The sequence below is a fragment of the Phalacrocorax carbo genome, chromosome 5 (genome assembly GCF_963921805.1).
Source record: "Phalacrocorax carbo chromosome 5, bPhaCar2.1, whole genome shotgun sequence".
NCBI lineage: Eukaryota > Metazoa > Chordata > Aves > Suliformes > Phalacrocoracidae > Phalacrocorax > Phalacrocorax carbo.
In genome coordinates this window covers 22631957-22644521 of record NC_087517.1, presented here as the reverse complement: position 1 = coordinate 22644521, position 12565 = coordinate 22631957, and the positions used below count along the sequence as shown (strand labels likewise).

General features: G+C 36.8%; 1 protein-coding gene across 3 annotated transcripts in view; it reads left to right on the top strand.

Moving 5' to 3' along the window:
* Positions 1 to 12565, top strand: part of LRP2 (LDL receptor related protein 2) — a 138631-nt gene that overhangs the window by 55954 nt on the left and 70112 nt on the right. For 2 of the 3 annotated variants that reach the window (XM_064451539.1, XM_064451538.1), the window contains exons 25-31: positions 422 to 799; positions 1699 to 1947; positions 3037 to 3248; positions 3713 to 3897; positions 4826 to 5054; positions 6173 to 6350; positions 8383 to 8511. In XM_064451539.1, the coding sequence (XP_064307609.1) occupies positions 422 to 799; positions 1699 to 1947; positions 3037 to 3248; positions 3713 to 3897; positions 4826 to 5054; positions 6173 to 6350; positions 8383 to 8511 (1560 nt within the window). Of the gene's footprint in view, positions 1 to 421; positions 800 to 1317; positions 1333 to 1698; positions 1948 to 3036; positions 3249 to 3712; positions 3898 to 4825; positions 5055 to 6172; positions 6351 to 8382; positions 8512 to 12565 lie in introns of all 3 variants that reach the window. The other variant, XM_064451537.1, reaches the window with a different exon arrangement.

The window sequence follows — 12565 nt, the reverse complement described above, 5'->3', positions numbered from 1 at the left end:
CTACAAAACTGAAAACCTTGTATCTGTGAGAGTTAGATAGAAACTTTTCCTTGGGTAATTTTTTTAAGTTAGTTAAAATGTTGCAATGCAGGGTGGTGAAAACTAATTTCAGCAAGCAATTTCAAATTGCTTTGGGCACATACATAGGTATCAATTTATATAGATACCAATATGTGCTTGCTCCATATATAACAGTAGTTGAATTGCCTTGTTCACCATGTTATGAAGTAGGAGTTAAATTGGTCAAATTCGGAAATGTCATGTGGATTGACTGACTGTGATTCCATGGCCTGATCTAAAAGCAATACAGTTCTTAATAGTATTATAACTACTTATGCAAGAGATTAACTGAACATAGTGATTTTGCTTCTCTGTCTGAAATTGAAACAGCTTCTGAACTTGTTGAATGTCACTTTTTTAGCTACAAGGCCACCAGGGATGTGCCACCAGAATGAATTCCAATGTCAATCAGATGGCAATTGTGTTCCTGCTAATTGGGAGTGTGATGGCCATCTTGACTGTGCAGACGGCTCAGATGAACATCATAGATGTCCTGCCAGGACCTGTCCTCCATCTCTTTTCCGCTGTGATAATGGCAACTGTGTCTATCGAGCATGGATCTGTGATGGCGATAATGACTGTAGGGATATGAGCGATGAGAGAGATTGTCCTACACAACCCTTCCGGTGTCCCAGCTGGCAGTGGCAATGTCCAGGTCATAGTATTTGTGTGAATCTGAGCAAAGTATGTGATAATTCTGCTGATTGTCCTAATGGAGCTGATGAATCCCCACTGTGCAGTAAGTTAATGTTAAAATATCTACTATAATCTACTATGTGCTATGGCTTCAGAAGGAAATGGCATATTCAGCATGCTGTATTTAGTGCAGCAACATTTCTAGCAAAAGTTGTAAGCATGCTGAAATTAGAGCTCCAATTACTAAGTGGAACTTCCTTGCAGTGAAAGGTGATTGTGGTGATCACTGATAAATTCATTAGTTATGTCCAGTCTTGCACTCTGAATTAAAATGTGACTTCCACTGACTTCAATATAGGTTTTTATATAGCAATATGGCAATGAGCTTTGTGTTCCTGAACACATTCACTAAAGCATGGTATGCTTTAAGTTCAGATGAAATGTGATTCAGTCCTTAATATTTTCTTTTACATTTCTAACTTCAAAAATCATGAAAAAAATCTGAAAGCTCATGTGTAGCCAGAATTTGTGTTTATGTTGATTATGAATTGATTTAAGCATAACCTTTTTCTTTCTTTCCTTCTTTCCTTCTCCTTCTCTTTAATCAATGCACATTCTCAGATGAACCCCAGCCAGGTATGATTACAAATTATATTAAATTATTGTTTGTTAATACTATTTTCAGTTTGGAGTGGTGCAGTAATTTTTTTTATATTTCTAGCTAGTTTTGAAAAATTTTATAAATGCTTCGACAGCTTTCTCTTTAGCATTCATTTAATGGGATTTAGCAGTACATACTATGTTGTTACCTGCCTTTATGTGCATTGTGTGTGTTATATTTTGCATAAGGGCCTTGGGCCAGTCTCACATTGCATAACTGATGATTGTGCAGTCATGTTTTAGCAGCAGTCATAGGCTAGTAATGCCATTGCAAAGTATTACATCTAGTATAAGAAACTTCTGTTAACTATTTACTTATTTCCTTCCCCCACTCGATTTCAGATCAGGAGAGCTGCTCTGACAATAATGCTGGCTGCACTCATGAATGTATTCAAGGACCCTTTGGAGCTCAGTGTACCTGTCCTATTGGATACCAGCTTGCAAATGACTCCAAGACCTGTGAAGATATTAATGAATGTGACCCTCCAGGCTTTTGTAGTCAGCATTGTTACAATGAGAGAGGGTCTTTTAGGTGTTACTGTGATGAAGGATATATTCTAGAAACCAATGGGAAGACTTGTAAAGCAGCAGGTGAGGAAGATTGACGTCAACCTAAAGAATGACAACAGTGTCTGGAAAATGTCCAGCTTTGCCATTTTCATATTGTTCTCTTTTAAAAGAGCTGATGTAAACAGCCACTTAAAGTTGTTCATGGCAGACGACCTTGAGTATCTTAAAACTGAGAGCTGAGGGTTTAATTGGAAACTATTATTTCAAGGAAATAATATATTTAAATTAACACTGTAATTTTAATGCTGGAATGGTCAAAAATAATATTCTGGAGAAAAGCAATACCAGGTACCTGTAAGCCATTGGTTAAACTTTGCTCTTCATAAAGTTCAGTGCTTACAGAATGTTTAAATCCCAGCCTTTCACAAGACTTTCCCAGTGCCTATGCCGTCCTTAGCTTGTTTCTAAAGAGGAAACAACACTGACACAGCCTAGCTGTCCGTTGTTCTGTATCTCGTACATAATACACTGACAGTATGGAGGAGCCATATATACCCAGTGGAATTTGTCACCACAGGTTTCCTGATTTAGGGATATACTCAGGTTGCAGAAAATTCCTGCAATCTACCTGCAAGTAAGTTTGGCCCTTACTAATAGAGAGTTTCTTATAGTTTGCTGTCTTTATGGTTGCTACTTTTCAGTTATTTTTCAGTAGCTTATCAGTGTAAGCAGCTTGCACAGTAACCTAACCACAGCTGCCGATGACTTTCCTGTAATCTGTTTATACTCCTGTCTGGCCCCCCTGCAGTCTAAAGGAGGGGAAAAAAAAGCAGGCTGGCTAGAAAAGAGGAAGAGACAGGCTGAGTAGAGTAACTCCTGGTACAAAGAACTTTAGAGTTTGAATCAGGACTGGGAGCTCAGAGTGGCTTATGGAGGAATGAGGGTTGTATGTCAGCAGCAAACTAGTTGGACAACAGGGAAGAGGACCCAAGGTCCAGATACAAGACTAGAAGGGGAGTCTGGTAGAAAGAGTAAATGATGGATGGACAGACTGGATATGATAAAATATCTTGGCCTGAGAATTGATTTCAATTTGTCCTTTCAATATGAATGCCTAGATACAGAATTACTGCTGAATAGCTTACTGATGTATTTTAATTTCTTTGACAGAGTCTGGGAGTCTTCTTTTGCTGGTGGCAAGTCGTAACCAAATTGTTGTGGACAATATCACTTCTCAGTCACACAGTATTTATTCTCTGGTTCGGGATGGGAGGAATATTGTGGCTATTGATTTTGATTCAATCACAGATCGTATCTTTTGGTCTGATACAACACAGGATAAAATTTGGAGTGCTTATCAAAATGGGACTGACCGAAAAATAGTAAGTTTCACGGAGTTATTCTTTTCTTCGCTGTGGAGAGAAAATGAAGACACTGTATCTCCAGTTAGCAAAGGGGAAGAGGGAAATCCCGACATAGTAAGAGAGATAACGTAGACAAAGGGAAACAACTTTGTAGATACTAAGCCAAAATTTCATATAGCTTTTGAAAAGGAAAACTGAATGCTTTTAAGAAGCCCTTTTTTAACATCAGGCTATAAGTTGATTTTCCTATTAGTAGATGTTAACTTCTTCAACAGTCCCACTGAAGTTAGTAAGAGTGTTTGGGTATATGCTTTTTTAGGGCTTTGAATATGTATATTCTGCATAAGAGACCTAGAAAATGTTGCAGACTTGGTTCCCCATTTTCCATATCTCCAGAAATGGAAAGGGTAAAAATTTAATATCAACTAGTTTGTTCTCTCTCTCTCCCTCCCCTTTTTTTTTAAATTTTTGTTATTAAACAGGTGTTCGACAGTGGTGTCACCGTGACTGAAAGTATAGCGGTAGATTGGGTAGGTCGCAATCTTTACTGGACAGACTTTGTTCTGGAAACAATTGAAGTCTCTAGAATGGATGGGAGCCACAGGACTGTGCTGATTAGTGAAAATATAACAAACCCAAGGGGACTAGTGTTAGATCCCAGAATTGAGTAAGATTTTTTTATGTTTTGTTTTGAAAAGATGCATATTTTATGTTGTAACGATATTAAAATTTGAGATATGCCCAAATTGTATTTTAATTGTAAATGACAAGCAGAACAGAAAACTTCAGACAATTTTTTGAAATAGTGTGTTTGCAGAGTTGATTTAATATTTGAAGTCATATGGTAATTATTTGTAATCTGTTGCTCTGTTTCACTGTAACAAGATTTTTTTTTTTCCCTGTAAAACAGATTTTCCTGCATTTGTTTCTGAGTTGGAAATGCAAAATTCTGACATACCATTATCAGTTGGTGGTATACCATAAACTTACACATAATATAATATGATATACCTACCTGGCAAGGATCATGTTCCTTCTTAGCCCCAAGTCTAAAATAATTATCTATCCCCTATTAGCATTATCACAAAGGCACTTTCCCATTTCAGACAGCAAGTGACACAGAGTAAATGGAATGTTATGATTTGAACTGTTCATGTACAAACTTCTACTGTTTTCTGGGCTCTTCAATGCCTTCAGCTCTGTTTACTGCCAGTCATGCGGGGCTCTTCATTTGTAGCACTATTAACTTTATCAGTGCATGCCTGTAAAAGTACAAACCCATATCAAATTATTACTTAGCAACTGGAGAATCAGATTGTAATCAATGTAGAAAAACAGCGATAACAGTAACTTCTATGTGCTGCTATTATTGACAAATGAAAAGTGCAGTAGAAGTACTAAAAGAATTTTTACAACAGGAATTATATTAGTATCTTAAGTAAGCATATTGCTGAAATGAATATTATCAGCATCACTGTGTAGAACTTTTTAAGAAAAGGTTGTTTCTGTTTTTCGGCTAATGAGTCTTCATGTCATGTTTCTCAGTAGGCAGCTAGGTTTTTTTCAGATTGGTAACCACAAGTTACTTTTTTCAGTGCTCATGTAATGTTCTGGACTGACTGGGGCCAAAACCCTCGAATTGAAAAAGCCAGCATGGATGGCAGAATGCGAACAGTGATTATTAACAATAAAATCTACTGGCCCAATGGACTCTCCATTGATTACCCAAATAAACTTCTCTATTTTGCTGATGCTTATCTTGATTATATAGATTTTTGTGATTACAATGGGAACAACAGACGACAAGTGGTTGCAAGCGATCTGGTAAGACATTAATAAGAAGCCATTTTTGTTCCCATGTCCTTGCCAATAGTACTTAAAAATGTATTTACACTGTCGTAGACTTAGATGTATTTTTCTTCAAAATACATGGGTGAAGCAGATGTGAAGTATTTTAGCTGCTTGCTACAGCTGGAAAAAGAAGAATTGCATCTCCTATTCACAGTCTTTCAGGAGATCTTCAACAGAACCTGGAGCTGAGTGTAGACTTAATGCTTTAGATCATTCTTATTTGTTCTGTCTGCATGCATGAAGTCTAAAGGTGATATCTGACACTGCTGCTACTAGCTGGTTCATTTGCTGTAGGCAAATACAGTACCAAAAACCTGGAAGAACTTTCCCTGGTCACCTTCTGTGAGTGATGATTGCTGCTATTCTTGATAGCAGAGAAGGGTTTTGTGCTGCCAGGACTTGCTGTGTGCAGGGCACTTCATGAAGACCATCCCTCTTATAGGCTATCTCCCAAAGAAGTGCTGCTGGCAGCTTGTAGCACTGTCCCTGTACCAGCACAATAGTTCAGATGTTCAGTTGGTACACATAAACTGGTGTAAGTAACCACATGTATGTTTTGAAGAATTGAACCTTGGGGCTTTTATTTTTGGCTAGAGAAGCAATTCTTGAGAAATACGAGCTGGTGCAATCTTTCTTGTCCCACTCCTAGTTTTCTGAAATTTAGATAAGCCATCTTCTTTGACCCTGTGGTAAATTATAGGGGAGCTTATCAGAGATGCAAGGTCTTGACAGGTCCATAACTCTCACTAGACATTTTCTCCTGTGCCTTTGAAAATCTGCAACTGGGTCTTTATCTGTTGGTTCACTGTGTTCTGTCCTTCAGTTAGACGGCTTTAATGCCTCATGCTGTAGATCTCACAGGGTCTATTTAGCATTTCCATTTTTTTTAAAAATATATTTCCTCCATAATTAGTGCCTTGTTTTCAGGCAGTAGATGATATTTTCTTTTCTATTGGTGAAAAATATCTTTTGAGACACAACTGGTTTTTTCCTTATTTTTTTAAATTATGCTTAACTCTGTTGTTACTTCATTGCAAGCTTTACATATATGAATCTCCTGAACTAAAATGGTAAACATCCTTGCCTTTTAGATATTGCAGCATCCACATGCTCTAACTGTCTTTGAAGATTTTGTGTACTGGAGTGACCGCTATACTAATCGAGTAATACGGGCCAATAAATGGCATGGAGGAAACCAGACAGTTATGATTTACAACATTCACCAGCCTTTGGGGCTTGTGGCAGTCCATCCTGTAAAGCAACCTAATGGTAAGTTCAGCAAAGCAACTTTGGTAATTACAAAATTAAGTCATGCAGTAATGTCATGCATAGGCACTCCTGGCATCAGTCTTGTCAGCAAATGGGCTGGGTTAAAACAAGCAAGTAATTCATACTATTGACTTGCAACTGAAGGTCAATTAAGCATCCAACCTGCTGAAGCAGCCTGTCCAACCTGCAGTTCAGGGAAAGTAACCTAGGCAGCATGTAAGCAGGATGAGTAGCCAAAAAGAATAATAGGGAAGTAGTATGTGCCATTTTCTTGCACTTTGTTTTGAATATTTTTATAAGACAGTTGCAGCATTTTTGGAAGGGATTTTAATTTTTAAAATTTGTCTCTGTGGCATACCAGACTCCATTCCTTGTATGTTAATAATATCATTCTTTTACACAAGATTATTGTCATCATCCTTCTCTGAAAGCACTTTTACATTATTTTACTTAATGAAATAATAATAATAATAATAAAACTCCTTCACTGCATTGAGGATTCCCTCTGAGATGATATGCAGGTGATCTTTTGTAGCTGAAAGACTGTAAAAGAAAAAAAAAATATTTTTTTTCTCTTTCTGATTTGGAAGATAATTCTACCTAATAGAATTCTCGTCATTTCTTGGCATGACTTGAAGAGTGGACAACATATTGCCATGAATACTGTCTTTCATTTTCTGTTATATTTCTGGTGTACAGAATGTTTCTGATTAATAAATATTACTATGACTGACTTTTTTTTTTTTCTTGAAAACTTTCATACCAGGGAGGGGAGAGACTTGCATCTGAATAAGGCACTAGTAATTTCAGTGCTGTATTTGTTTTGGAACAAAACCTTCCTCAATCATTTTCAGAGCTAAAGCCACTTAGCACTCTCACTGCAAATTTTTCAGTCACCAGAGGGTACCATTAATTTATACATCATAGTTCTGGTTTAAGGGGTTTTATTTTACAACCCAAGGTTTAAAAGACTTTCTACCACTGGTGGAGAAAATAGTTTATTTTTCTTCATTATATTAAATTAGTTTTCATTTGGAATTGTTATGTTGTACTTTATGTGCCCAGACAGAGAAGAAGGGAATAAAGCACTTGCAAAATAGCAAAATATGTTTACAAATGAAGAAATAATTATTTGCTCATTTAAATTCCAGATGCAGTGTTAAAACTGTCATCCACTCCCCTTTTCTGTAAATCATTAGATCTTAGACCAACTAGAGTTTAGATTTGTTATGCTGATGAGAGGGATAATTTTCTTACGGTTTGATTTCTGAGTTTATGCCATAGTTTTATTGCAATCTTGTTAATTTGTTTGCAGTTCTTTTTAGTTTTATATTAAGAACAATTGTGTCATTTCCTAGAACTTCCAAGCTGCTTAGAATAAGGCCCGCTGCAATTGCTAAGGATATACTCAAAATCTGATTTTTATTTTCTTACGAAGATGTCTCATCCTGAAAAATCCTTTTTAGCAGCCAGCTTGTGGAGTGATCTAAATGACTAAATTGTAGTGTATAGTAATAACAGCAGTCAGCAGAGGCCTTCTTCACTGTCTTTTTCACATTTTACAAGCTTAGACTGACAGTTTCATAGTGATCCAAGAAATTATGCACTGAACTCCCACTACCGTTGAACAAGATGTAGGCAACTATTTTTTCCTCTTTAGTTTTCTCCAAGAAGCTTCAGTAAATAATTTAAATCCCTCATCTAGAAGGGTTATAATGATCAAAGACTGAAAATCCTGCAGGCCTCCTGGTGCAATTAAGAAAAGTTTGAAAAGGAATTTGAAAGACTTTCTATGATGCAAAAGTATTGAGAAGACTACTTTGATAATGGTACTGGTTTTACATGAAAAATCATATCCTATTACAAGTGTATTGTATTGCTTGTGATTCTTGGAAATAACTTAATATTTTAATTTTAATGAAATAGCAAAACTGATTTAGTGCTGGGTTGACATTACCAGTAGCAATGAGATTGAATATTCTTTCCATGTTCATATTGTTACAGTTGCTAATATACTATCTTTTCTTTTCAGATATCAATTCTTGTGCATCATCTCCCTGTAGCCACCTCTGCTTGCTTTCTTCATCTGGACCACTTTTTTTTTCCTGTGCTTGTCCTTCAGGATGGATGCTTTCTCCTGATAACAGGAACTGCATGAGAGGTAGGGCAGTAATAATGAGGTATGAAAAAAGAGATCTGACACTGTCAAATCCATCCCTCTATCAGGCAAAAAGCATACTTCAGATCTGTGGGTTGCTGCTTATGAAATCAAAGTTTGGGCCATTCCAGGCATGGTTCATTTAGAATCCATGGAATGTACTTGGCCTAAAGGTTTGGAGCCAGGTTCTGGAAAGAACTAAGAGATTCAGATGCTTCATTTGGGGAAAATGGATTAACTCAACTTTATTTTAAGCACTTTTCAGAAGCCACATTTTAAAATTTCTCAACATGGTGAATGTTTTTTCTGTTGGAATACATCTGGAGGGAGCTTAGTATCAGTTAAAAATGAAAATGTACTCTGTCAGAATGCTGTCCTTTTCATTATAAATATTCAGCCTGGAAACTTGTTTTTAAGAGTTGTAATTGTAAGAATGTTGGGATGCAGGACAGGAAGGGACTTTCTTGGTCACTCAAGTCTGTTTCCTTCTTATTCTTGACTACCATGTTATATGTCCCCTTTCACCAGTCAAGCTCCAGTTTAAGATCAGTTTGGTTTCTTGCTCCTAAAACTCACTGAAACTCACAATTTTGGCATTTGGAAACCTGATTTTCTGTTCAGATACAGTCTTTCCCCAGTTTATGCCCATTTCTTATGCCATTTTTGTCCTTCAGGATAAATAGCATTAGTAGTTCTCCTTCATCCCTGGTATATGTTCTGCTGTGCATATTTGAAGTGGCTATCATATTCTTTCGCAGCCTGTATTTTGCTAAGAATAAGTCACAATCTTTTGGTTTTCTCTAACTGGGAGAGATGCTCTTCCTGTTCCTCATCACTCTCTTCAGCCTGTCTGAACTAATGCATTTTGGAATTCACATAAAAATTTCACAGCTTGAGCTTTTTCCCTCCCCACTGTAAAAAATCAGTATGCCAAATGCAGGAGGCCTAGAAACAGAGCCTAAAAGTACAGATGCTACAGGTGATGCAGCTGCAACAGAGATAACCTTTGCAAACAAGTCTTCATATCAAAAAGTCCCACTTAACTTTCTTTGAACAGCCAACAGACCTCAATGATTTGTAAAAAACATTTAGTCAATTCATTTAAAAAAAAAAGTCACAAACATTCAAATTACTGGCAGGCAGTTTTTGACCAGAAATTTGACCAGATTAATTTTGACAGATGAAGCATTTGTTATTAATTTTTCCATCAGTTGTACAGCTATAAAGTGTGCTTTGGTGCTCGCCTAATAAGGAAGCTTTAAATCACTGAAATTTAAGTAGAAATTGTCTTGGGGATGAGAGGGACACTAGAAATCTCTGTCAGCCAAAAGATCCTTTTCTTTTAAAACTATCTAAATTTTAAAAGCTGTATCATGCTGTTTTCCTGCTTGATACTTAGCAGTGCGTTCTTTAAAGAGCTGTATTACATTAATGGTTTTTTTAGCAGCAGTAAGAGAATTACCAATTTATGTAAACTGAAACGAATGTCAAGTTTGGTTAATCTATTAGAAAAAGGGTTTATTTTAGAAATCTGTACTGGTTTTAGTATGTGCAAGCTTACAGAGGGATCACAATGAAAGAAATGGAACATGGCAATGATGAAGCCCATGCATGTGTAGAGGTTGACCCAGTTCTGCAACTGAACCGAGCTGTTGACAGTTCTTAGCTTTATTTCCCACATATTGCAAAGTTCCCTGTGTCTACTTCGGTACAGTTGTGGCTCTTTTATAAATTTCATAATTGCTCAGTGTAAATTGTGTGTGAGAGAAATATTCATCTGTGAAACACAATTATTTTAATCTATGTGGGCTTTTTTTTAGATGGAATTTATAGATTTAAAACAATATGTAAAAACATCTACAGTTTGGGAATTTTTAAAAATACTGTTTTCTGAGGGTGGGCACATCAGGAAAAGTTATTCAAAAATATGCTGATTTCTTTCATGGTAAAAAAATTAATTATTACAAAGGAATAGGCATTTGCCATTTCTTTTCTAATATTTCCTATTATCCATATCCTTGCTGTCGTTGGCTTTAATAGGCCAGCACAAACTTTCAGAAGGAAAGTTGAACTGAGCTGTGTGCATTTGGTTAGTCTCTACAAAAAATGAGATTGCTGGTCTCTGCCTACTTAGTTTGCATAATAAATACTGCTAAGTTGATGTTGATGGAAAGGCATTGATTCTAGGATTGAAACATTTTACATAAGATGAAGAATGCTAGTATTTTAAGATTAACTTTGCACTTATTTTACTTTAAACTGCATTTCAGGTTGATATTAATGATGGTAATATAGCAATCTGGCTTGGAAACAAAGCAAGGATTTTGTGTATGTTAAAATCTTGTATTAATATAGTAAATTTGCATATTTAATGTAACAATACATGAATTTTATATGGATTATCATTTGTCATGTAAGCCTGTATTAAATTTGAGAATTGCAGGTTATATTAATGTCTATCTGATGAAGCTACACAGATTTTAGATCTGCGTAGCTCAGCAAATTTGCTCTATTGTCCATTGTACAACTAAGGAATAATCAGACTCTACAAATTTGCGTAGGTGTTAAACTTAAAGGAAGCGATCAGCAAAATTTTTCCTGTAGAATGTAACTGGTTTAAATGAGACTATCAAAATTCTAAAGTACAAACAGTCTAGCCTAGAGAATTTACATATCTATATTTCAGCAGGATTCAGTAGTGTTGTACTGTGTACAGTTACAAAGGAAATGATGACTCTAGGGTCTTGTATGGGTCTTGTATGTATTGGAAAAATTTCACATGAATTTAGCTGTTCTTTACAGGCATCTTACAAAAAAGCACTGGTGTGCCACATTTTTAGAGGCCAAAAAAAAGGAGGAAGTCCAAGAATTTCACAGGCAGAGCTACCTGTATGTCTTCAGGCAGTTATTTGCCAAAATGTGATAACTGTGCTGAGACAAATGATTTCTAAGCTTATGTCAAATTTGACAAATGGTTCCAGCTGCTAGAGAGAAGCATGGAGAATAATTTTTGAGACATGCAATGATGCTGTGGTTTGTGGCTTTTCATGTCAAAAATTCCACGGCAAAATTTATATGAATGTATTAAGCAGCTGGTGGAGAAAATCAAAACAAAAAAAAAAAAAACCAAAGCAAAAAATGTCTTTGATCTATTACAAAAGGGGAAATGGATTACTGCTCCTTTCTGTGCAGCAGTAGCCCAGTCCCCTATCAAGTAGTAGCATGAGCCTACGGAGAGAAGAGGCTAGAATTTGTTCTTCAAAGGCAAAGGCACAAGGAAGAAGGCAACAAAGTGGATGAAGAGTCTTGAGAACAAGTCTTAAAAGGAGTGGTTGAGGGAGCTGGGGTTATTTAGTCTGGAGAAGAGGAGACTGAGGGGAGACCTTTTTGCTCTCTAACAACTACCTGGAAGGAGGTTGTAGTGTGGTGGGTGTTGGTCTCTTCTCTCAAGTTGCTAGCGATAGGACGAGAGAGAATGGCCTCAAGATGCATTGGGGATGTTTAGACAGGATATTAGAAAAAAATTATTTACTGAAAGAGTGGTCAGACATTGGAACAGGTGGTAGAGTCACCATCCCTGGAGGTGTTCAAAAAACATGTAGATGTGGCACTTCAGGGCATGGTTTAGGAGACATGGTAGTGTTGGGTTGACAGTTGGACTTGATGATCCTAGAGGTCTTTTCCAACCATAATGATTCTATGATACTCAGAAATTGCTTGCACATGCATTGTGATTGAACAGTGCTGAAACTTTAGATGTTAAAACAATTATAACTGAGAACCTTACTCCTAGTCAGGGAACAAACTTATAGGTAAGTGGTTGCAAAACATCACTGGTAACAGAATCACAGAATGGTAGGGGTTGGAAGGGACCTCTGGAGATCATCTTGTCCAAACCCCCTACTTGAGCAGGCACATGTAGAGCAGGGGGCACAGGAACGCATCCAGGTGGGTTTTGAACGTCTCCAAGGAAGGAGACTCCACAACCGCTCTGGGCAGCCTGTGCCACTGCTCTGGCACCCTCACAGGAAAGAAGTTTTTCCTCATATTGAGGTGG